This window comes from Spodoptera frugiperda, chromosome 30 (genome assembly GCF_023101765.2).
Source record: "Spodoptera frugiperda isolate SF20-4 chromosome 30, AGI-APGP_CSIRO_Sfru_2.0, whole genome shotgun sequence".
NCBI lineage: Eukaryota > Metazoa > Arthropoda > Insecta > Lepidoptera > Noctuidae > Spodoptera > Spodoptera frugiperda.
Genome location: NC_064241.1, coordinates 7321321 through 7347051, shown reverse-complemented (window position 1 = coordinate 7347051; position 25731 = coordinate 7321321). Strand labels below are relative to the sequence as shown.

Genomic DNA, 25731 nt, shown 5'->3' with positions numbered 1-25731 from the left:
ATCCACATTTTAGCGGTACAACACTTTAATGTCTGTTAATATGACTCATGCGTAAAATAGTAAAAATGTAAATATAATTTTGATTGTTTCGATAAAAGAAATTCCCACCGTACTAATGCCTGTGTTTCGTCAGCTGCGGACTGCCTGTGGTCTCCGCACCAAACTTCTGACATTCACATTAGTTGTAGCTACAGCTATTGCACCGTAATTTTACGGTCTGTAAATTTTGTTTGATACAAACTAAGCTCAGCTATGAATAAAAACATGAAAAGGTGTGGTATTACGAAATGATTGAAATGTAATAACATGGTTTTAAACATTTCATGCTCATTTCAATTTCGCTAAAACACGGTGTTCGAAATCTGATAAATATAATTGTAGTGCACTACACGTTCAGTAAACATGAATAAATCAAATACAAACTTGGTAACCGTAAAGTACATTATCTTCACTGGTAATTACTCTGCCGCATATAGAATTAAAGTTAATAACGTATCGATAAATTCGCTACTTTAGAACGGTCAGTCGAGCGGCGACCGCACGGCGGTACCCGAAAAAAACGTGACACCAATTTTACCGTAAGACTATATACACACATGAAGGATCAATTAAGTGTTACCGTTTTAGGAATAATTATATTTTTTGTATAGGTTAGTAAGGCCGGTAGTCAACACGCAACATCACGGGAGGCGACCGGAGGCGGGCTAATAGCCGCTATTAGCAAATCGCTCTGAGAAATCGGCAACAATGAACACGAAATATGCTCATTGCCGCGTCCCATTCATTAAACTTTTTGCGATACGATCTCTCCTGTTTTAAATGTGTGTCACACTCTTTTTCTTTTCATCTCTAAATAAACGGAGCAATTTGCCCTCGAGCGGGGCTAATATCATGATTAAATTATTATCTCGCCGCGTTTATGTGCTATCATTGTATCATTTGCTTGTGAACCTTCAGTGATTTGCAACTATTATTACCCATGTTCATTTCATAGTAAAAAACGTGAGTGTGGCTCTCGCGATAGATGTTACTAAATTCAATCATTGACAGTCACATTCTAATCTTTTCAAATTACATGTCGATTCAATGTTTGAAATGGCCCGGCAACGCAAATTGCATGGATGCTTTGATATAATGGTCGTAAGCACGAATAAAGTACAACATTATTTTAAATATTTGATTTGATTAGAAATACCTCAAATCGGATACTTTTACTACTAAGTTCCAAGAATGAACTTATAAAAATAGGGCACTGTGTTTGTAGGCGATGCGTTAGTAATCTATCATTACTTTAAGCTGCGAGACACTGTAACATTTATAGCGCGCCTATTTAGAACGCAGCTCGAGGCATTGCTCCTAACTGGTTTAAAACAACCAGAAACCCATACAAATACACCAGCCGGTATTGTATTTAATTTAATTAATCTCTATACACATATCAACAATCGTCTAACGACCTGCATAAATCGCGGATACCGATTCAATTTGAAACACAGCCGTGAAGTACAAATATACGAGAACCACAAAATAACGGTCGTTCCACACTTAACCTGTTAATCTCAACATATTTCACTGTAACTAAAACCTTAATTGATGTTATCAGATAGTCGCAGATATTAAAGTGTACTGCGCAGTGCAACGCAATGGCGCTATTTACTTACGCACTTACCTTCCATTACCCTTACCTTATTGCTAAAAATAAGAGCAAAACTAATCTGCTTGTAAGTAGCTGTCATAAAATGTTTTACGATAGGGACCAGCTGTAATGTAGGCACCTTATATTACTACAATAGGGCAATCCATTGCACATATAACCTGACAAGCTATAGATTAGTTTGCAGAATGTATGATTTACTCATTTTACGTAAAACTTTGTTCACAGGTCGTCAAGGAGGATGATAAGAGGGGAGCCGAGAACGATTCAGGAGAGATGTTCGACTTTTTGCTAGGTATCACCACGGACATATTTCATCGATTCGCGTAACGAGAACAACCAATATGCACTACGAAATTGAATGCGTCCGTCACGCGTCACATTTCGTAACGGACGAGTACGGATGTATCGCGTGCTAACTAAATGGAAAAACTGATCGATGACAGCGAATGAATGTCAATCAAAACTGTTTCATATATTTTTGTGATTATACGAGTAAATATTATTAAAATTTGTAAATATGATGAGGTGCTACGTACATGTTTCAGATCTTTTATTGTCAGATTTATAATAACAACGCGTTGAAGCTTCAAACCTCAATGAATACAAATTACCTCAAACCGTATCAAAATTCATCCCGTCAATGTGTCCATGCTGTGTGAGTGGAGCTTCAACGTCAAGTGTTGGGCGAACTGAAGTGTAGTGCGGTCTGGTGGCGAGCCTTCACCAATTTAGAATGTAAGCTGTCTTCCGTCAATTGTACCTATAGTTTGATTTTCCATTCCTGTATAAGATCGTGTGCATTGTTCTGTGCATTTTAAAGCTGGAAATCGTGCACCGGACAAAGCAATGCGATATTTTATAATGCAAGCTCTGAATGTGCGTTTGTGGCGTGAACCTTTCACCGCGTTGCGATTTTTTACGTTTATGTTGTAGTTAATTATGTGAACTTTGTAATAGTGTTATATAAGTTAGTGTTAGAACTGTTACGTCTCTCAAGGTAACGATAGGAATTGTAAAGAGAACAATAGCCATGTAACTCGCTAGTTGATATAACCATAGCGTATGTTATCCTAGTACCTACTGCGACGTTTAGGATAAATTAATGGGAGTCATTTGTTATTGTCAACATGACATCATATTTGTTTTAGTTAACTGAGTTAGATCGCAGCGGACCACCTGTGCTTCCCGAAGTCTCATTAGCAAACAATGATCGGGCGTCGGCGACTACCGAAGCCTCTCGCGATCAATAAACTGCTGAGCCGATAAGAGTGCGGCGGTTTGCCGATCTAGGGCTGCCATTTTGAATCTTTATTAAACCTCAAAATTTTATTCATCTACATATCTTTCTACTTGTCATGTCATACGCATCAGCAAAATTTAGAGAAAATCTGATGAAATTTTTTTTTTCGTATTTGCCATTTTAACACGCTTTTTCACTTACTAGATGATTTTGTATTTACATTTTAAATTAGCAGAAAGGTTTAAGGTGCTGAGTTCATTCGATAGATGTCCATAGTGACCGTTAGCAGTTGGCAGCCCTAAGTCAGAAGCGCGCACGCCGCAGGCGACACATCCATATTCCTGTGACGTGTTTTGACAACCAGGCTTGAGGCTGGGCAACTTTTTCGTCGTCATTTTTTACCACATTTTTTGCTGCACAGTTCAACGACCCTGCTCCACTCATAAGTGTTATTTTCACATGTAATTACACCTCATAACCGACCGCTTAATTACTCGTAACTGCTGCGACGTCCGGACCCGAATTCGATCAGAAAAAACCTAATCCGGCGCCGGTCTTAAATTACGCTTCGTTAACCTTCGGCGCGGCTAATAATAGCCTTCAACACCTACGATTCTCACTTTGCATAGGACTGTCGGATGCGTCTTGTCTCTCTACACAATACACTTTTCTTGCCAATAAACATGTCAATAATATCACAATCATACTGGTACATTTTGTTTGTCACTGAGCTATGAGTTTCTATTCACTCAAATGGCGGCGTTACTGAGCCAATATTGCGCCGGCCACCTTTATAACTAGTCACTTATCTTCGACGTATAAGATTTTTCACTTTTATTTTATGTATTTGTGATAAATTCATTTGATATCATATTATTTGCATTTAGCGGTATTTTATGGTGTATTTTTTGGTATATAAAAATGTAAATGAATTGTCAGAAATGTAGGTAAGATAAACACATTATGCACTTAAAAGGAAGACGTTCTTCAAATGTAGATTATACCAAAATGGTGTGATTTTTTGTTTGAATTTATTAGTTGAGTCAAGAGGTTGTGTTTGGTTCAGTCATTTGTAAATGAGCACAAGAAATGCCACCACGTATATGAATTAGTGTAATATATTATTACTATAAAAATATATTATTGATTTTTTCTAGGTATTTTTGGAAATGTATAATATTATTTGACGTAGCATAATTAAACTGATGGTATAGAACGAGTTTAAGTTTTTTTTTATCGTTTGCGTAACTTTAAACGACATGGCATCAATAGTTTACATCCAAGATAAATGTGTTGTGCGCAAACATCAAAAACCGCTTAACCTAATCGGAGAAATTCCTCAATTTGTAACTGTTTTGTTGAGACAGGAGGAGACTTTACACCTCTGTGCTATCATATAACCGATTTGTTGTAAGAAAATATTCATAGTCACTCGAATAATTCCCGTACGTCGAGTCGACGCTGTCTCATGCCACGACCACTTAAACCTTTATGTGGCCGAACTACAGTCAGCTAGCTTGTATCTAACGATTATAATGTGCCTTTTATTACTAAGCGAGTACTTATATGTATATGGTATAATGATTTAATTAATTTGTCATAAAGTAACGAAAAGTTGCTGCTTCTTCAAGGCTCAGTAACATCTTAACATCAGTTTAATTGCATGTAAATAGTAAGTATAGTTATAATACAGCTTTACAAGACTGTTGTCCTTATTTTAGATAGACGTTACATCACATTGACGTTCTATAATGAATGCGTTGGAACCTTTCCTTAACATTTTCTACGCGTATTTTGTAATTCGGTCAGTAACTTTGATTGTTATGCGTGTAAATGTATGTGAATGCATAATAAACTTTTGTAAACGTAGCTTGAGATATGTTACTATCGATATTTTTGTACTGAAACGTTGTACAGGAGAAACGTTTATAAACAATGTAATGCCAATTTGGTCGATCGTCATTAAATAAAATTGTATCTACTTCCGTCACTTTTATTCTTCGAATTGTACCTATATATATATTCAATATGAAAATAAATGTGTTTTTATTACAGACGGTTTTTACATTCTAATCGAATTAATTTTTTGCTTACTTTCGTGAGCACTTCATTGTTCGATATTACTGTATTATTAGTTCGCACTTCTATTCGTGCCTTGTCAAATTAACATTCATTTGAAGAAATAATAACGGGTACGCGTGATTTATTCAGGTGAAGTTATTAAGTCTGCTATTACCTGCAAACTGCGGTCATCACCCATTGACCCAGCCGTTTCTCCAATTAAAGCAGCACCCGAGGGGAGCCGCCGACACTCCAACAATAACTCATAGTCATTTGCTATCCATGTGTCTGCGGCCAGCGCCTGCGCACACATTGTAATGCGGGTTAAGCAGCTCACCAAACTTTTGAACGAGATCCCGTTACTGTTTACTCAACGTTTGACACCGCCGTTTTAAGTGAATCAACTTCATAACAAAATAACTATTTTGAACTTGGACCCCAAATCGTGTATCAAGTTTACATAAAAATACTTCCTCATTTGTCTGATTGGCCATATGCAAATATGTGTGCCGTATGACGGGCGCGGCGCAAGCGCATGGGTCGTTGGCTGTGCTCAGGTATCGTCACCGCGACTCGTGCCCGCCTAATGGCCTCTCCACCATTACGCCGGTAATAGCACAATATGGCCAATTAGTCCAACCAGCCAAGATTTACCACCACCATAACAAACCACATTGCGTCAACCGCATTACTCGTACAATTACCTCTGTTTTACACAAGTTCATTACCAATTTCGTAACCAGACTTTTTAAGGCTTGAATTTTACTCTGCTCTGTCCTTTTGGGGAAACAAACCATTACTCAGGCCATGACACCTTCTCTCTTCATTGTTACGTACGGTACCAGGGATGTTATAAAAATAATGAAAAAGATAAACCATTCTTTAACAATTCCATCAAAAAATAACGAATTAATTTGCAATTTTGCAATTTATGAATAAATTAATAGGCATTCGAATTCTTAAGGTAGCCATTGTATGTAACTTGAAACGGTATTGATAAGTGCAAGACATCACCACGTCATGGGATGATAAATAAATATTTATTACAGAGTACAAAAACAGATTCAAAATGGATGCGATACGAGCTTCAGGTCCATTGTGCGAACATCAAACTGCTGGGAGCTATCTTCATCTTCATTACAAGACCCGCCCACGCGAACAACAGGTGTGTTTCAGTCATTAGTTTATTTATCGAGATAGGATCTTGACGGATGTAAGCACCAAACATCATTACAATAGGCGGGATGTGTTCCGTAATGGACAAACCCAACATGTACCCGCTACGAACTGGATGTAGCGAACTTGTTCGACACCTATTGATGTCTAACGAAACAGATATGCAAAACAAAATAACAGTATTGGCACATCACCTGTGTTAGTTTTTGTTCGAACAAAAAGTGTTTGGCGCGAACTTATTACGGAGAACAAATTAGATGGCGTCGCAGATAATTAGGTAGGTACAGCAAACATGGACAAGTATTTAGGTAGTGATTACTAGGTTTGAGGGGCGAATAAGCGCGCATGACAAAGCGAATGTTGACCGTGACCTAGAGGTATGCAAACACTTGCGGCGGCCGACTGAAGAGGACTCGACGCTTCACGGCCAATAAAGACACAACAACCAGGGACCACAACCTACATGTGTCTGCTGGGCAGACAGTGCAGACACCTCGATACGCTCGCTAATTTAAAATATTTTTGGAACCGAACGAAAACAAGTTTAAACAACTGCATAAGCTACGTGCAGAATCGATTGCAAATTAATGTCATCGGTTAAATCCTAGCGGTTTGTCTTAATGCGGATGTGTCCCCGAATACCGGCCTCATTACGAGTTAATGCCTGCATTTGCATGTTATTGATGCCCAAAAGTTGACTCTTGCAATTATGCTTTATGTAAATAAGTATAAAGAATAAACAAAAAAAAAAACACTAAACAAATACAGTGCTATGAATTGATTTTATTTAAATTCAGTAAATTATCGAAGTTAATATTAAAGTGTAGTAGGCCTACCAACTAGTGTACCTATACTACCGGATTGTTCATTCAAGAAGTCCCCACAACAATACAACATAAGATTTGGTTGTGTGATACATCTGTGCATCGGCGTGCATGTAAAACGTTATCAATTTCATCGGGTCCGGTTGTCATACCTGTCTTACGGAGATGAATGGATAATAATGGGCTGTTTTCATAAAAAACGAGACTCTGGAGATCCGTGTACAACAAGCGACAGTTACTTTGTGTGCACTTGGCCGAATCACGTCGCAAATGGCGCCAAATGAAACATATCAAAATGCAATTCAATCTTCAGGCGAACGGAATAGCAGATCAATGTCTCATCAAAAAAACAAAAGGTAAGTGCGCTTACCGAGTTAATGACATCCTGTTAAATTAGTATGTTAGTGTACCTATTTATCTACCTGAGCGTGGGCCTGGGATAACGGTCTACTTATTAGGCACAGTTGCTTTCAAATCGTACGGCTGATTTATCATGTACATAAGACAAAAAAATTACAACAGAACTCGAGACGACTGTCAGTTATATTTTTTACTCGTACTACACAACGAAAACAACTTTTTACCATTTCGCTTATCACTTGATAGTTCTCGAAATTAGTTTAGACCATTATTTTATTTTTGCTAATTAGCTTTGTTAGAGTTCTACACGCAACCTGTTTTAAATGAAGATACAAATTACCCACTTCCAAGCTCTGAAGCAAAACTAGTATTTCGTCAAGAACTTTTTTACACCCAATTGTGCTCTGCCAACTAACCGGATGCCAATGATACCTAACTGTAGGTAATTACACAAAAACTGTGAGAAAGTAAAGGTGTCTTCAGACAAGTTCTAGATTCAGACCTATGTACGGTTAATTGGTGAAAAGTCGGACACAACCGCACGAAACGCGGCCGTGATTACTTAAAACTCTTTAATTTTTCGTAACCACAGATGGAGCCATGGAGGCGACCTTTCCATTGATTCCTGACCCTAGACAGATTAATTCTCAGAATTTTTTTGTCTACATAGGATTAAAAACCCAAAATCCGATTTATCTAAGTATCCACCATATCTCTGTTTAAACAGTTCAAAGGTACAATCTGTCTGATACGAGTAGCGTGCTGCAACCATCTATCATAGTCTTAACGGAGGCTGACTGCGGACTTACGTAGTGACCTGCCTACGGTGCCTACTATATCATCATACTCATATAAAACTTTAATGGATGGGCGTTCGTGCCCCACCACCATACTTGTTTAAGTGGAACAACAAACAGCAATATTTGTAACATAAATGAACATTAGCCCCTGAAGCGGCCTGGCTTGTTAGACCATTACGTGTACTGGTCCGAGCTAAAGCTTCTCCTAACTCATGTCCTGTAGACAGCGAGATAAATGTCAAACTTCAGTAGTCTAAGTTACACTGATTACCTTAAGTTTCTCATTGAGCTGAGCAATTGTTTCTCAGCATATAACATGAATAGATCAACATTGCTCCCAGCCGGTGTCCGACTTGACGGATGGCCCGACCTCGCAAGACAAAAGCGCGACGGATTTGAGGTAAATCGACGAGTCGTGACCGAGTCGTTTAATCATAAGCATCTAAGCTAATTAGAGTAGGTCGCGAACTCTTGGGACCGGTAATGAAAATCACAATTGAACCTGGTTGCGGTGGAAAATTGCACTTGGCGTGGCATTCCTGTCGACATTGCCAGGGGCTCTCGACTCATTGGTTGTCAACCCGCCACGATACTGCAATTATTATCTATACATATATCATTATGTACGTACCTACTTACCTTATAAAAAGAAACGCAAACATTTCTAGACTTGATTAGTTTTCTCCTTTTTTGTCCATTTGTCCATAGGTATTGGAATAAATAATATTTTATTGTTCTTGTCCGGTGTTATTGAACCCGTTGTAACTTCCATAAAAGTCCTCATAATCTGTACCCATATAATAGTATACAACACATACATAGTTTAATTGAGCCTTTGTAGGCGAGTAAATAATTAAAATAAATGACCATAAGATTTAATTAAGAAATAAATACCGAAGTCAGCCATGCGCTATTTCTTTGATTTCTCTAAGATACGGCGTTTATTATAAGCTACGTGTTATTAACACAGCTCACTGTAATTATTGCGTAGGCAGTAGAATGGCCCTTATGGCCCCATAGTTCTGTAAACTGTGAAAATACATCATAGTTTGGCGTCAACACTTTGACCTTAAATACGTAAACCTACAAATTAACCCCAATAATCTCCAGTCTTCCCAACCCTCGATTCCCCAGCAACACTTAATTTCCTAATCCCCAAAAGGCCGGCAACGCACTTGTAACGCCTCTGGTGTTTCGAGTGCCCATGGGCGGCGAAGATTGCTTACCATCAGGTGATCCGTCTGCTCATTTACCGGCTTTACCATAAAAAAACCTTTGGGATTAACAACGGACTGTCTGTCCGTCTTCCGTCTAGATACGCATCAGATACACGCTCATCATTACATGTAACTAGAAGGAAAATTCATGTTATGCATAAGTAACAAAGCACTTACAAAGAAAACTGAACTTGACCCCAATTTATGACGGTTTTAATAACAACATTTATTAAGGAATTCAAAATTCTCATCAGTTTAAAGCTAATATATCAGAAGGCCGAGCGATAGACTTTAATAAATATTTAAGAAACATTAATTGAAGTAATTAAATAACAAATGCATGTTCCTAAAAGCCATGAAATTAACTAACAAACTTAATGGGTTTTTAGGCCTATAACAATTGAAAATCTTTATTACATCCACATCAGCGAATGAAGTTTACCCTACAGACTCGTCTGGGAAAAGAAAAAGAAAAAAAGTAATTTATTGCATTTTTATACGATGAGTGGCCGGACGCATCGAGTGTATTAACTGTAACGTGATATCAGGCTCGAAGATGTACGGAACTATACAAAGTTGGAGTCACGAGCCCATACATGCTCCTCTATATGGCCATGGGATAGAACTAGTAAAGCACTGATAATTTATAGCTACCGTTATAATTACTTTCATATACAGACAATATTGTTAAATCATAAAGGGTCAGAGATCGGTCGCTGTATTAATTCGCCTCAGGAACGGTTTACGATACTTATTATTTAATAAAACTGTCGGTTACAAGAATTAATACTTATATTTCTGTCTGTAGCCTGCAACTGTTATTGAACTGCATTTCACGTGCCATATCTGTAGTTAAACGGATTTGTACTAAACTTTTTGTAGCATTTCACGGTAAATATAAACTGGATTAAATGCAATTGTGAATAAAAGAAGAAATATTTATTTGCATGAAATGAGTTTGATACAGATGTTACCTGGTCTAAGGTGCTATCGTCGGATAGCCGTGCAAATTGCAAGACATCTTCTAACTTATCTAAATTAGTTCCTTTTACGGCGACTTGTAATCGCACATGCTTGCCTTATTCGCGCCTGTTATTTGATATAGCTTGTACATTCCTTATAGGACTTATGGTACGGTTATATTTCTAGAAATTTGTCACTTGTTAATTGTAATTAGTGTTATAAAGAACAACCCTTAATCTTACGGAATATCATACAACTAGACACCTTTAGATTACGTGACGTATCGTAATGAGTAGCTTTTACTTTCCTATTTTAAATGTAGTCTAATAATGTAACCACTATATGTATTCTAAATACTAAAATTTAAAAAAACAGAAAGTAGAAATGTTCCAATCCCTTTCATAATAAAATTTCTAAATGAATAATGTGCAAAGATTCCTTTACAATAGCTAACTGATTTCCTACAGACACTTTCTCAACACATTTCTTAAAATATCTTCGCGCAGCTTTATGGTACCACATAAATCTCCCTCGGAACTAAACATATTTTATAAGTAATTTCAATTAGACAAGTCCTTTCTCATTCTCATAGCAAAAAACAACTATGTATTAGCTACATGAAAAAGGATGTTGACAGTTGATGATACAAAAATCAAAGAAAAGATCTCGTATAGCAGCGTATCTTGCTGTGCAATTTGCAAAAGTCAACCAGGGAAACGGCAGGATTAATAATGCTGGCGAGCAATGAGCTATCCGCCTGTCGCCATCCGAGCAATATTGCAGTTTTAAATCGGACACCTTATTAGTCAGCCCGTACACAACACGCCTAGCGCCGCTTGGTTTCTATTTTCAACATAAAATAACGTCACCTATCTAATCACACGCCTTATTTATTCGATACTACAATAAACAAAAGTGTTTATTATAATTATTGACATTTATATGACTCGAATAAGTTTATGCTATCATGTCTCCTGTTTATTGTTCCCACACCTGCACCTAAGTTTCTCCTATTCTCCTTAGGCAAAAAGGTTAACGTGATATTAATTTAGTGAACCTTCATAACAGAACCTAACTAAATTACTATGATATATGGCGTCGAAGTTATTTATAATGGTATGCTAGTGTGTGAACACGACGATTATTATAGTTTGACCTTTGAACAAACGCCTCAAGTGCTGAACAACACCTTAATAACTTCGAGTGATGATCCCTTTAACGCCATATTAATCTTGTCTGCTGGGAAATTATAGGTAACAAGCTTTTGCGCACGCGCTACCTCGCCAATCAGGACACACTTCCTAGCCCTACGCGCAGGAAGTCGATGAAGGTGGACGAACCGGACCGATGAGTTATTTTTACTTTTTCTTGGCATCTTGTTTACATAATGATTCTTCCTGTTCACTTATACAGCGATAAGAGGCAGGTAGGTACGCTAAATGCTAATCTGGCGCATAACGTTATTTGGTGCTATAAATAATATGATTACAAAATTATTGTTATGACTGCCTATTTCAGTGTAGCGGCCGGCAATGGGCTCTTGTCCCTTTGTCTCTATTACGGGTTGTCGACCATCGTCCTTATCTACACGTGTATCTTGTGTTAGTATCACTCTATATGGAGACCGTTGGGTATTATCACATCAGCTTGTTGCGGCTCGGTCGCACGGTAAGGGCCTCCATTTGCATACAAGCAAATATCTCGATCTACGGGCGCTGTGCGGGCAGATTACCGTCGCAATGCTTCCGCACGCTGTATTGAATTCGGTACCAACGGTCCCGACTCCCATTACCAGTTCACGTTTACTTGTTAGTGTGATTCTCAAATGATAACAATCGGCCCGGTTGCGAGCCGAGCATAATAACAACCAGGAATAGGTCCAGCTATCCTTGCAAATAATGATCTATGGAAATAATCCGAAGATTGTAGAGTTGTAAAGGTAATACGGTCGATCAATAAGCTATTCTGAACATACATTTGTACTGTATTGATGTTTTATTTACTCATTTTACATTTAAATGAGGAAGATTATTCACCATCTACGTAACTAATTTACATCTAAGAAAAGTATCTACTCGTAGTTAAGTACTACCTGCCTGCTCAGTATTTAAACATGAACCTCTTTTCTTCTCTATAAACTGCAACGTAATTGCAATCTCAATAAATGATTCAATTGATTAATATATTTTATGCTCCAAACAAAATCCAAGTCTCCAACTCATTAGTAGCTGACTCATTGACGCCTAAGAGGACCGCGTTAGCAACAAGTCCGGGCGATATTACGAAGAACATTGGCCACCGTCAGGCACTCAACGCATATAAACATTTACTAGTAATGGTAAAATAATTGCTCCTACAAACATCTAGGCGCTACTCTATAATATAATTTGATGACAACAAAAGTATTCCAAAAAAGTTAAGCTTAGTAAAACTTTCTTTTAAATTTACCGTGGCTTACGAATAGTCAATTTATGGATACGTTGAAGCAGTTTGGGCCACAACACGGCACGAAGGGAGGCAGAAGCACAGAGATAACGGGGACATTAGCACTAGACTTGTACTAACCCGAGGTACACAGGATTCGCCGTGTAGCAGTGTGTTGGGGAAGCAAAGGTACCTAGTAGGGTCAACTGCAAATGCGTGGGAAGCGGGCGCCAGCCTCCATACTCCCGATACATTACTATAGAAGTCTACCTATACAATTAACCATATAATAATAATACGTATCCGCTCATGTCAAGTCTCACGTCGCACGTCGGTCGCTCGGATAGTGGCTTGAATTGCACAGAATTCGATGAGCTTCCTGTAACTACAACACGCATTTTGCTACCTTGTAAGTGGCAACTTGAAAGCTAGACGAGCTAACGGGCCCGTACTACTTACATGCACTTAGACATTGATTGCTAGTTAGCATAATATGTTCTTTGAATTCTATATTCGACTACACCGCCATTAAGATTGTGGCTCTCTGATTTACTGGGAATGTAAACAAAATTAAAAGCGGATATGTTCATGATGGAACACGAGACAAAGGTTAAAAACTAAAGTGGAACAATAAAGTTTCCAATATTGCGAAAGTAGGTAATTGATGTCGGCTTGCACTTAAGAGAGCTATGGCGAAGGTTAAAGACCAAGGATGAGTATTAGGTTAAATATAGAGGGTGGGCGCGGCTGTTGTGGGTAAATAAAGCGTAAGGGGAAGGTAGATAGTAGTTGACAGAGGTCACGTTAGTGCGCCGCCGGCTGTAGGGCTCACCCATGCCCCCTTGACCCACAGCCTCACAGCGCAACCAGCTCCATAAATCGTCGGCGATGACAACTAACTAGCGACCGCCCATACTTATAACTGGGATTGTATACTCCGAAATATTTAACGGCAGACAACTATGCTATCCCTGCGACATGCCCATATCGTTTATAGGTACACCACAAAAAGATACAAAAGAAATGAAAAAAATAATTTTGTCGGCGGTCGGGCTTATTGATAATGTATGTTATGTATTTTGAACATGATTATGGTTTATCATGTTTTGATAATATTTATTGAGGTTCCAGTACCACCTACTACATGGCAAAGTAAGTAAGTAGGTAGAAAACTAATGAAAAAATCTTGGTGGGTGGTAAGTAGTGTAAATAGCCATCTTATCTTTACATTGTGGATTTGCAATAAAGAATTATGAATTATGAATTATAGTAAATTTATACCTAAAATAACATACCCTAAAGAATAAGAAATATGAACATACGCAAAGCGCGAATTTAACCCGACCCCGCAATAAAAAATCTGCCTATGATTCTGCCAGTTATCTCTATAAATCAATTGCTGTGCGTTAATTTTTTTAAATTCATTCTTGTCTTGGCTAAACTAGTGAACCGCTGGACCGATTCGGCAAATTGTGGTCTTGAATTATTTGTGGAAGTCCAGGAAAGGAAAGGAAACAATGTGTTTGAAGCGGTACGAAGTTTGCCGGGTCAGCTAGTTTGTAATAAGTTTAATCTGCATAAATGATCATAATATCTAGTACTTAGTTATGATCATAATCTTTTGATGGTTGGGCCAAGGGCCTGACACAGATAACAATACTTGAACACTCCAGCGATATTTTTTCTATTGTCAGGTTTCTCTCTCGGCATATGAATTTGGCATGCACAGAACTTGGTGAATGTATGAAATATAAAATATTTATATACCACTTTTTGGATATTCTGACCGGAATCAAAAAAGATTTTCGTGTTTAACTCACCTCTGTAATTGGATATAGGTTTTTCATAGCTGTGAAAAATGGAATGTCCAATAGTTTGAATATAACTACCTAATTCTCTATTGGACAATCAAACCTCACACTACATTAGGGCTATTATAAAGTGGTGCGACTGGTTACGAGTTTATATTATTGTACAATCAAGTGTCCGATCCATGTTGCCACTGCAACCTCACCTGATTCCCCGATCCGGAGCTGCGAACAATGTAACAGTTTTCCGGGGCTACGGCTCAAAGTAGGAGACGGAACGGGGTGGTTTTTACTCAGTAAGAATTTGACACTTCCTCTCTCCTCACCCAAGGCGGAAGAAATCATTGGATGATTCCGCTCTCAAAAATAAACCTCACACGATTCCACAAAGATTTTTATTGTAAAAACAAAATTGGCGATTTTTTTTGTAGGAGGTAGGAAATCTAATAAGTATTGCCATAATCACAGACAGTGTTTACTACACTAAAAAATAATGCAAATTACTTTGCTTCTAAAAATATTTAGTATTTAAAATAAATTTTGATTTCCATTTGCTTGTCATTTATTCTGCACGAAATTAACGTTTATCTGAATTAAACACACAAATATATTAGGCCTAACATGCAGCAAGTGTATAGTAATCTTTATCCATAGACAATTAGTAATAGTGTTGTGACCAAACGCATCCTTTTTGTGTATCCGAACGTCTCATCAAACATATGAGTTCGGAACGTCATTGACGTCTATGTGTATGATAAAAATGGTGCCCGTTTACCAGCTGGCATCAAGTCTTTATTGCTAAAGAATTGACATTGTGTGTGATGATAAAAATTGTGAAGCATGGCGTCGTCAGTTCTTGATTTAGTTAAACATTACCAGCACGCAATAGAGAAACATCCGAACGACGAGAGTAAAGTGAGTATTCCCCTAACTCATCTTCCATTTGGTGTAATTCCCACATAAATTTAGATAATTCCTGAATTATTTTGCATCGCGACAATGCCATATAAAGACGACGCAAAAAGTAAAAAAATACCACATGTCCTCGATGAGAAAAACGTCGCTAGATTGTATTATTTAATTGTTTTTCAGTCGTGGTGTTATTCGACATACGTATGGTAATTTAATTTCACCAGTTCAGCCAACAAAAGCTGAGGACAATGAATTGAAATAGAATCAATATGGGTGTGTGTTTATTTTTCAGGTGTTAAGATGTATAGACAAGCTGTTCAACTTGGCTGTGACAGTCCAGCACCTGCAGGAGACAGGGGTGGGCCGCACCGTGAATGCGTTGCGCAAGGAGCCTGGGGAGGTGGGGCAGGCGGCGCGCTCGCTTGTGTACAAGTGGAAGCTGATGGTGGCTGCTGAGGAGAGTGACACGGAAACAGACACAAACAATGACAGTGAGCCTTCATTTTAAACTCTTACATACTTAGTGGGAACAGTGAGCTTTAACTCTATAACAATGCCCTGATATGCCATGTATTGATAAAAATGTCTTTCATTTTTGTTTACAAACAATACAATAACTAAAGCATAACATTGTTTTGGTATGGAACCAAATATATTTACTGTAATATACAGTCAATTAGTGATTTTATATACTTACACAAGTACTTACAAAGCATGAAACAGTGCATGGTTATTGTTGTTTTATTAGCAAAGCTTACATGTTAGAAAGAAAGTTAAAAGGATATAATTCTTACTAAAGTTGTTATTGCCAATAGTGAACTGTTAAGTATTTAAAAAATACATTAAATATATGTATCATTTTAAACAAACAAGTTTCTTAGATCTGTGCAGATTCCATTTATTATTACTGATTGCTATTCATAAGTTGTTTTATTATACACACTTAATATTTTATCATGTGATGACTCTTAGCTTTATTTAATTTGTCAAAATAATTACAAGCCCTTGTTATAATTTAAGTGAATTATTATACCTGTATATTTGGGGTAATTTTACTATAGTGACATTTCTGAATGAAATATATATTTTTCTAACTTTATACTTCATTTCATTACTAGACCTTTACTCAACCTTTACTTATTTGATAAAAAGTCATATTTAAATGAAAACAGACAATTAACACACCTATAGCAAACAAAAGTATTACAAGTTTCATAATAATAATTTATCTTCCAAATAAATTTAAGCATGATTTTGTGGACTAATGAGTAAACAGGTTTTATTAAAAACCTGTTTTCATCCCCCTGTTCTTACATGTAAATGATTAACTGCTAATTACCTTAGGCATAGATAAAGAACTAATCAAAATATTTACACCAATTATGACAACTTTCCCATAAATTACTTCATGGTATATACCATTAACAATGGCTGTGTTGCAATATTCTAGTAATCCATTAGTTAATTACTTTCAATATAAGATAAGACCCCATGACTTCTAATTACTTGGTCATTATTAAATAAAATCTCATTAGTGAGACACTTTAAATTACTCTTACCAAGTGCAAAGACATCATTCAAAGTTTGTGTGTAGCAGAGAAAGGTTCTCAGTGAAATAACTTCAATTTATTGAAATCCTATTTCTTTTACTTACATAATTTTTGTTTAACATCATCACCATGCATCTTTATTATGGTATTATTATTATTTCTCTATTAGATAATTGTGTGTTTGGTGTATAATGTGTTGTTCAATATTTAATAACCACCTTGTTCATTTCAGGTTCTACTCAGAATGGACATGGCAGTGAAAAGGATTCGGATGATAATGCCCATTCAAGGCATAGGTCGGATAAATATGAGCAATCACATTCATCATCGAAATCCAAACACCATAGGGAAACCAATGGGAATTATAGTGGGAGCAAACGAAAATACCACAGTAGTGAGGTAAGTTATCAGTGATTTCGTAACTGCATGTGAAACCCTTTTATCTGTGGTTAGAATATCATTTGTGTGTCTCTATAAAACCCACATTATACAGTAGTGTAATTTATGTATTTAACTGCTAGTATAGATAATTTTCCATTAACTTTCCTCCATGAATAAATTAACTAACAACTGCCTCTTACTGTAGAAATATATGTAAAATTATATTGCACATATTTCAGGATGAGGAACCCACCACAAAACGACCAAAACATTCTAGTTCTAGTGAAGAAGATTATAAAGAAAAGTCACATGCTAAAGGGAAAACTGAGACTGAAAGTGACAGTCGTGATGATAGTGATGCCTCACAGAGTGACGAAAGTGAGTCAGAGATGTCCGATTCTTCCCAGGAAGAAGTTAAAGTCAAACAAGAAGTTAAGATAGAACCAAGTAGTCATAAGTCATCTTCCAAACACTCTTCCCACAATGATTATAATGATCATAAGTCTTCTAGTTCACATAGAAATCATGAAGAGAAGCATTCTAGGCACCATAGCTCACAGTCGAAAGACAAGCATTCTTCTGAGAAGGCATCGTCAAAAGATAAGAGCCACAGCCACGATAAACATAAGAACTCAAAAGAAAGAGAAACATACTCTGAAAAGAAGATCAAACAAGATGGAGATAAAACTCACAAGGAGTCAAAATCGTCGAGCAAACATAGTTCAGACAAGCATAGTAGCACAGAGAAGCATGCTAGTTCTGATAAACACAATAGTTCGGACAAACACAGTAGATCAGAAAAACACAGTTCGGACAAACATAATAATGTAGATAAACATAGTAGCTCCGACAAACACAAGTCAAGTAGCTCTCACAAAACAGAGAGTGGGTCGGACAAAAACAAAAGTTCTGATAAACATAGTAAGTCAGACAAACACAAGAACTCGAGTCATTCACATAGTTCAGAAAAAGAGAAGCATAAAAGTTCATCTGAAAAAGATGTTGAAAAGTCAAAACAGAAAGTTAAGGAGAGTTCTAGTAATAGTAGTAGTTCTAAGGAAAAGCATAGTTCCTCTAGTAAGGAAAAGTCAAAAGATAGAAGTAGTTCTTCTAAGGAGAAATCAAGTAGTCATAGTAGTGAGAAGAAAAATTCTTCGTCCAGTGAGAGTAAGTCGAATGGTAGTAGTAAGAGTCATTCTGAAAAGAATGATGAGAAGGCTGACAAGAAGTCGAAGCACAGATCCAGTTCCTCTTCACACAAGAGTAAGTCAAGCAGCAGTAAGAATGATGAAGTACCAAAGAAAAAAGTTCAAATACAAACCACGGAGGACAGTGATGATGGGATCGACTGCGGCTCAGGTAAATATTTCTAAATAATATTATATTTAATAACAACGTAAATCCATTTATATAGTTACTATTTACATATACCTGTATAAATTGGCTTACATAATACCTATTTCCTTCGTGAATAAAATAATGAACTAACTGGAACTTATTGAAAAGTTAAATACTTATTAGCCTTTGTTGCATGTTACCTAGGACTTTGTAATAATATGTTATTTAAAACTCTAAACAACTTGTAGTTTAATAATAAATCTTAAACATTCTTTCAGGTGCCAGTTTTGCTGAAGCTCTAGGAATGATCAGTCCCGCCAAGCCAAAAAAGAGAACGCTGAAGGACTGCGCTTCACCGAATGATGTAAGTACAACTTTTTACCTAATATTAAGGTTTTTGCATAATTACAGGTTGGGCCCAATGTCCAACAATTACAGTAAAATGCATGTTACATAAATTCCACAAACTTTTCCTGTTATGTTACAGAAGTTAAATAATTTATCTCTGTGTAATTTGCTGTGTAAGGATTTTCCTTAAACTAAATGAGATGAATCACTTTGATGGATGTCGCATTATGATGTACTGACATGATTTAGCTGTTCTCCGAGCCTTGAGATACCTTATCAATTTGTTCTATTGTCATCAACTCGGCCTTTTTAGAGGCCATTAGTTTTCTATTCATTAGTTTCACGGTATTTAATCTGTATAAAAGAATTGCTTGAAAAAATATCATTGTCTTGATTTATCAACGAAATGTGTTATTTTTTAAAGGCAATAGTAGTTATATTACCTTTACAGGATGGTACCGACTTTTGATGATTATGTTAGTCCCAAGTAAAAACGATTTTATTAAATAGTCTATAACAACCCATAAAACTATTCAAACCTAGACTCGATTCAATGAGCGACAAATGGTAGACGATTCACCCGATGAAAGAAAAGCTGGCGTTGCTAAACTTTTGAGGTTGGGGATGGGGAAAGGATTGGACTCCGGTAACCTCAACATTTATTTAAATGATGATATTTTTCCCCCACAGTTAAGTCCAGCAAGTCTCTTGGCTCCTACAGCGAAACTAGCGCCTTTACCGGCGTTGGAGATCTCAGCACTACCAGAAATATCGCCCAACTACAAACCACGGCCGCCACCTCGACCGCTGCCACATTTCAGCGATGAGGACGCCATGAATCATGTTATTTCATCTAAAAACCAAAGGTAAATATAATTTATTGTACCTATATTTCCCTATAGGTAAATTGTTTAGAGATACGTAGTAAGAACTCAAAGTATTTACATAAATTTTATAACCTCAGTGATATTTTTGGTATCTAATTCTAATTATATTGTTAAATTGTTATGTAATTAATGTGGTTTTCCCTTTATTTCAGAACCAAAGTATATTCGGGCAACAAAGTCATAGGAAAGATACCATCCCTCTACGAAATGTGTGTCAACGTACTGCAGGAACATATTGATGGTAAGTTTCAATCATTGTTGTTTATAATTTATTGTAAAATACCAGTAAAGAGTTGCTATCTTCTTCAGAGCTTTATGCAACTTGACATTTGTTTGTTACGTTTCGATTTCCTATTTAGTAATATCATACACAAATCGTACGCAATATCATATAAAGTAATACTATAGCCACAGGCTACATTCTAAAGGAATTTGTGTCTATTAATTATGTTTTCAACGACGCCATTCGCCGTGTCGTTTGTCACGTAGTCCGAGATTTGTGTTTAATTTATTATGTTTTCTACAACAACCTTCGATGTGCCGTCTGTCACGTAGTCCTTCTTATCAATATGAGCCCCTGGCGTGACTCGAAACCAGTCAAACTACCTCGTAAATAGTAACAAAAGCCGTAAATAATTTAAATGTCTATTTAACTGGACTAACAATTCCTTATTTACTTATTTCAGCACTTGAATATACGGGTGGCGTGCCATACGAAATCCTGAAGCCTGTCGTAGACAAGGCGACTCCGCAACAGCTGTTCATATTGGAACACTACAATCCTTACCTCATGGAGGACACCGACCATCTGTGGCAGAAGTTCTGTCAGAAAGATTTCCGTAACAAACAGCGGCAAGAACTGGAAGCTTGGAGAGAGATGTATTCGGTAAGTTTCTTTATTTATTTCTGTACCTTTAGTACCAGTTTGCTTTATGTTGAACGAAAAGAAAAGGAGCGCGCGTTCGGCGCTCTGATTGGCCGGTGCAATTAACCAACCAAAATCTTTTCGTCCAACATAAAGTAAACTCGTATTAACAACTTAGCTATACTAGTTCAATTTCATCATCATCATATCAGCCAAAAAGTATCTACTGCTGACCTAAAGCCACCTCCAGTGTCTTATTGAGCGGCCAGTTGATCACCAAAATGGCTAAATGAATCTAAATAAAATTGGACACAAAGATTAATGACGAAAAACTTTTTATTTACTGTTTTATTAAATAATAACTAAATTGTTTCAGAGATGCCAAGAAGAACAAGAAATTAAGTTAAAATCGCTAACGGCGAACATCAAAATAGCTCAAGAAGCGAAGAAGGCGCCTATTAAGCAGACAAAAATGGCGTATGTCGATTCTATTGCAAAGCCGCCTCGCAACATCGCCAAGAAACAGGTAACATTCTAATCAATTATTCTAACTATACGCAAGTAACATAACCAATGTAAATTGCTGTTCAAAGATACTGTACAATCAAGTAGTTAAACCTAAAAATAAATTACTTTCTTTTCTAAAGTAAACAACTGTCAGTTTATGTATACTCTCGTGTCACGTCGTGTTTTCTTAATGACGTCATATAATACGTCGACGTGTTGGACGAGTGGGAGCAGAAAATTACCCATATTCATTTTGAACTACCATATTAGCTAAATCTAAATATATTCTTCTGTAAGTGTGTATGTCACTGAACTGACTAGATCGATTTTGATAAAACTTTTTGTGTGTGTTCAAGAGGATCTGAGAATGGTTTAGATTCACAATTTTGTCCGCTGGACAATGTTTTTTAATTAATCAGACGTATAGACAGGACAACGTCTGTCGGGTCCGCTAGTATAATATATGTATAAGTGAAGATGTGTAATGTAAACTTACGTTTGTGTTCAGGCGCAGCACGGCACGGCGCGACTGGCAACGGGCAGTCCGGCGGCGCGGGTGGCGTCGCTAGCGGCCGCGCCCAACGTACGGCGGGGAGACTCCGGCCCTGTACGAGCCCTCGCCCCCATGCCCTCATCCACACCCTCCTCCTTCAAACCCAAGAAAGCCCCTCTCATGGCAAAAGCCCTACAGATCATGCGTGGACGCAAGCGATGATAATCTCCACCGCTTCTCCGTCCCCTGCTAATTTTATCCCAGAGAGTAGATAGCGAATTTGTATTAAGTTCCAACTAGGTAGTCCCATACAATGTTCCGAAATCACGGTTAGTGTTTAGTGTTACGTCGCTAAAGTTATGTAACTGTTTTCCCTCGCTCACGTGTCTGTAAATATATTTATATAAAACGATGGATTTATTGTGAAGAATGTTTTGTGTTTTATTTTAAATGCAGTTTTAATTTAGGTTTTATCTTTTACTTTTGTACTTGACATTTCGTGCCTGCAATTATTGTGGTTTACTTATTTTGTGTTTCATTTCCAAATTGTGTACAGCTGTTGTTGTGATGAGCATGAGAACTAATAGTTTAGATTTTCTTTTGACATATCTTCAAAGTAACTTTGTATACGCGTTAAGTAATAGAACAAGAATCATTAGATTGTAAACTGTTTGTAAAAAGGCAGCAGTCTAACATATTTACTTTCGTTGAACGTCACTGTAATACAGTATACTACCTCGTAGCCGATTGTGCTAAAAGTATTTATCTCATGGACTTACATCACATTTTATAATAGACTCGAATTATTTTCTCAAACAAATTTTAAACACTGTCGTACGTTTAGCCAACCGAATTTATTTAATTACTTGTTCCTGCTTTAAACCAAAAATCGGACAGTGTACAAAGGAAAATCGTGTAAAATATTTAGAACAAACCAATTTTGAGCTTATCAAACATTTGTAGATTTTAAGTTAGTATATTTAGCGTTAAATTAATCGGCACTATAACAATATTGTAAATGGAATACACAAATGTGTAACTGTCGCATTTGATCGTGTCATTAGAGGTTTAACAAGAATTCTTAATGTAGTCAGTAATACAATGGGATGTCGGAAATGAACCAAATCATTTGGGTTGCTGTGATATGTTTGAAATATAACATAAAATTGTGATGTAGTGTTTTTGTAAGACGCGAAATGAGTAACTTGTCGAGATGTATGTATCTTAAATGTCTTAAGGTATTTTAAAAATGTTTTAGAAACATAAATGTTTGTTTACATTTACTCTAGCCAGAGTATTGAATGTGTTTTATGTGACCTTTGAAACCAAATTTGTAAAGGATGAAATAAAACAACTGTTTGTTCGTTGTAGGTAATGGTAATGTATTGTTATATAACATCACAAATAACCCTAGATCAATGTATTAAAGTACACGTTAGGAGAAACAAGAACTTCCATAGATTAGCCACCGAATGAAACATCGATGTTGTAATCATGTTCATTTGATAAAGTAGTAAATTATATTTGTATATGAGCACATAAGGTCACTTTCATATTATTTTGTATTTGTTGATAAAATAATGCTTTCCAATAAGAAAAGTTATTCTCTTAACAAAAAGACTAGAAGATATGTTATCCAATAAGTTTTATCTTATTTTTGTCATATTGCATTGAAAATTGTAATTATTTGATACAATTATGCCATTATTTATACAGTGAATTATACTTATGTGGTTTTTATGATTTTTTTAATTCATAATAAATACTAGAACTCGGAACATATAAACACAAAAAATTCCTACAACCCCATATCAATACAAAACAACATCTATGTTACGAAATTTCGATTTCAACTGTTTTTCGTAATCAGTGTTTGTTATTTTGGGACACTGATACAGGGCGAGAAACTTAAGATTTTTATAATGTTCAGAGATCACATCGACTATCACAGGCGAAATATTTCCTATTCTTGATAAACTTAAACTTTCTACTTTAATTAAATTCGGACTTGATAACGTTCGCTTCAGATTCTCTTCAGTAAAAACAGTATTGTTCCATATTTGTATGTGTTCTATTTTTTGTAAATTAGTCAGTTTGATTAGTCCTGCGTCAGTGAGATTTTCACAGCGTATTATAGCGAGATCTTTTAACGAATTACAATTAGTCAACATCTGCAAACATTCGTCGTCTACAGCGTCACCCCCATAAATGTGTAGGGCGACAAGGATCTTCATTTTATTCGCTATCAACTTTTTAACATAATCTAAAGTCAGGTCTTTAACCTTTTCTATAAAAATGTGGGTTAAATAGTTACATCTGAGCAAACTATCACGCGTTTCCACCGGCAAACCAAAGTCTGACAAAGACAAATAGTTCAAATATTTAAAATTATCGTAAGGAACTAATACTTCAACGTTGTTCATTAAAACTAGTGAATTCTTTAGATTAATCTTCCTCAGGTCGGGCCACTTCGTGATATCCTGCTCAAATTCTTTACCTATACGGCACATTACAAGTTCCAGAGATATGATATTAGGGCACTGATCAATGATTGATTTGATCTCAGAGTAACTGTACACATACTGCAGTTTGAGACATCGTATGCATTCGCGGTGAGTGTCTAAGATTTCTAAGTTCTTCTCTCCTATTTCTGTCTGTCCTGGTTTCCCGGAGTATACAAAAACAAGGTTCCGCCAAAGCGAGAGGTCTCGACTAAGTTTCTTCCATCGACTGCATACTTTTTCACACTCCAGTATGGACTCGATCGACAGGTATTGGAAAATATTTATCAGTAACTCATCTGGTAGAATATTTATGTTATGTGGTGTAGATCCATTTTGTGACTTGAACATTGTGGGATCGGATCTAAAAAAGGAATTAATGATATAGCACAAAATAATTCACAGAAAACGAACTTAATAGGTACCTACATTTGCACAAAATTTAAATATTTTTTCACAGTTCACACACAATATAAAACTTACCGAATTATGCACTTTGGTTCGGATAATATTATCAAATTATTTAGTATCTTGTACTACACTGGTACAACGTTAAAATGAAAATCATTTGAAGTAAGTATTTCATTTACTAAATTTGGCTCAGATCGTAATTATTTTGCGTATTTTGCTGCCGACTCCCACCACAATCTCCACACGTGTAACAACAGAGGGGGGATCCACGCATCTACCTACTTATATTTACGGAATACCTACAAATAATTTCGAGTGTACTCTATTAATTAATCTACCGTAGATAATTTATTTTGAGGAATAATAATGGATCAATATCAAAAACTAACAAATGCCAAATCATTTCATATATTTCACATTCGTCTTAATTAAATTCTATAACTGCGTCGTTAGATTAACAATTTGACATGGTATTTTGTACAATCTAGGTATTTAGGTACCTTCTGTGCTAACTGAGTATTGTTGTGGTGAGCTTATCAAACACACAATCTGCAATTTTAATGTGACAGCCGCTATAAGTCAGCTGTGTTTTATTTTAGTCGATTGTTAGTCAATGTTCTGACTAAAGTTGCTCATTCATAGACAATATGTTTCAAGTAGAATATAATGATTAAATTGTTAATTAATATGTAACTTATTATTTTTATAATTAAATATGTATTCCTAGATGTTTCTGAAGTCATTAAGTGTAATCGACCATCAGGACTAAAATATAAAAACTACCTAAATGTTAACCCTACTAGGTATGCGGAGTTAATAATTTTAACTCATATATGTGGGTACTTACCTAATTAATTGATAAACCATGAATGTCAAATTTTTGTAAATAAACTGTTACCTACGTAAAAAGGGACTTTATTATTATTAAATGTGGTAGCCTCACACAACAACTCAGCCCTAACGATTAACGATTCGACGAGTGTGACCAACTTCACGGCGATGTGATAT

At 36.4% G+C, this 25731-nt stretch overlaps 3 protein-coding genes across 6 annotated transcripts in view; 2 read left to right on the top strand and 1 right to left on the bottom strand.

Moving 5' to 3' along the window:
* LOC118270050 (autophagy-related protein 16-1) overlaps window positions 1-4951 on the top strand; it is a 172904-nt gene extending 167953 nt beyond the window's left edge. For both annotated transcript variants that reach the window (XM_035585497.2, XM_035585498.2), the window contains one exon: window positions 1883-4951. The gene's annotated coding sequence lies outside the window, so the exon portion shown is untranslated. The remainder of the gene's footprint in view (window positions 1-1882) is intronic.
* A 10303-nt stretch (window positions 4952-15254) lies between these two features.
* LOC118269628 (transcription elongation factor B polypeptide 3) lies at window positions 15255-23551 on the top strand. Its single transcript, XM_035584818.2, has 10 exons — window positions 15255-15445; window positions 15735-15933; window positions 17225-17391; window positions 17613-18732; window positions 18990-19075; window positions 19750-19925; window positions 20099-20187; window positions 20633-20832; window positions 21188-21337; window positions 21827-23551. Exons 1-10 carry the CDS (start codon window positions 15371-15373, stop codon window positions 22031-22033), a joined length of 2469 nt encoding a protein of 822 aa, XP_035440711.1. The 5' UTR covers window positions 15255-15370; the 3' UTR covers window positions 22034-23551.
* LOC118269629 (F-box/LRR-repeat protein 7) lies at window positions 23169-25693 on the bottom strand. Of its 3 annotated transcripts, none has more exons than XM_050707114.1 (2): window positions 25571-25693; window positions 23169-24676 (listed from the first exon to the last, which is right to left on the bottom strand). In XM_050707114.1, the coding sequence occupies exons 1-2, from the start codon at window positions 25588-25590 to the stop codon at window positions 23623-23625; spliced, it is 1074 nt and encodes a 357-aa protein (XP_050563071.1). In that variant the 5' UTR covers window positions 25591-25693; the 3' UTR covers window positions 23169-23622. The 3 variants fall into 3 exon arrangements, with proteins under 3 accessions (XP_050563071.1, XP_035440713.2, XP_035440712.2); XM_035584820.2 differs by lacking the exon at window positions 25571-25693 and adding an exon at window positions 25224-25319; XM_035584819.2 differs by lacking the exon at window positions 25571-25693 and adding an exon at window positions 24796-25217.
* Window positions 25694-25731: the final 38 nt, after the last annotated feature.

Coding starts and splice junctions, on each gene's coding strand:
- LOC118269628 (XM_035584818.2), top strand. CDS start 15,371: ATGGCGTCGTCAGTTCTTGATTTAGTTAAACATTACCAGCACGCAATA. Junction 18,733..18,989: donor TGGGATCGACTGCGGCTCAG/GTAAATATTTCT, acceptor ACATTCTTTCAG/GTGCCAGTTTTGCTGAAGCT. Junction 19,076..19,749: donor ACTGCGCTTCACCGAATGAT/GTAAGTACAACT, acceptor TTTCCCCCACAG/TTAAGTCCAGCAAGTCTCTT.
- LOC118269629 (XM_050707114.1), bottom strand. CDS start 25,590: ATGGTTTATCAATTAATTAG. Junction 24,677..25,570: donor ATGGTTTATCAATTAATTAG/GTAAGTACCCAC, acceptor TTCCTTTTTTAG/ATCCGATCCCACAATGTTCA.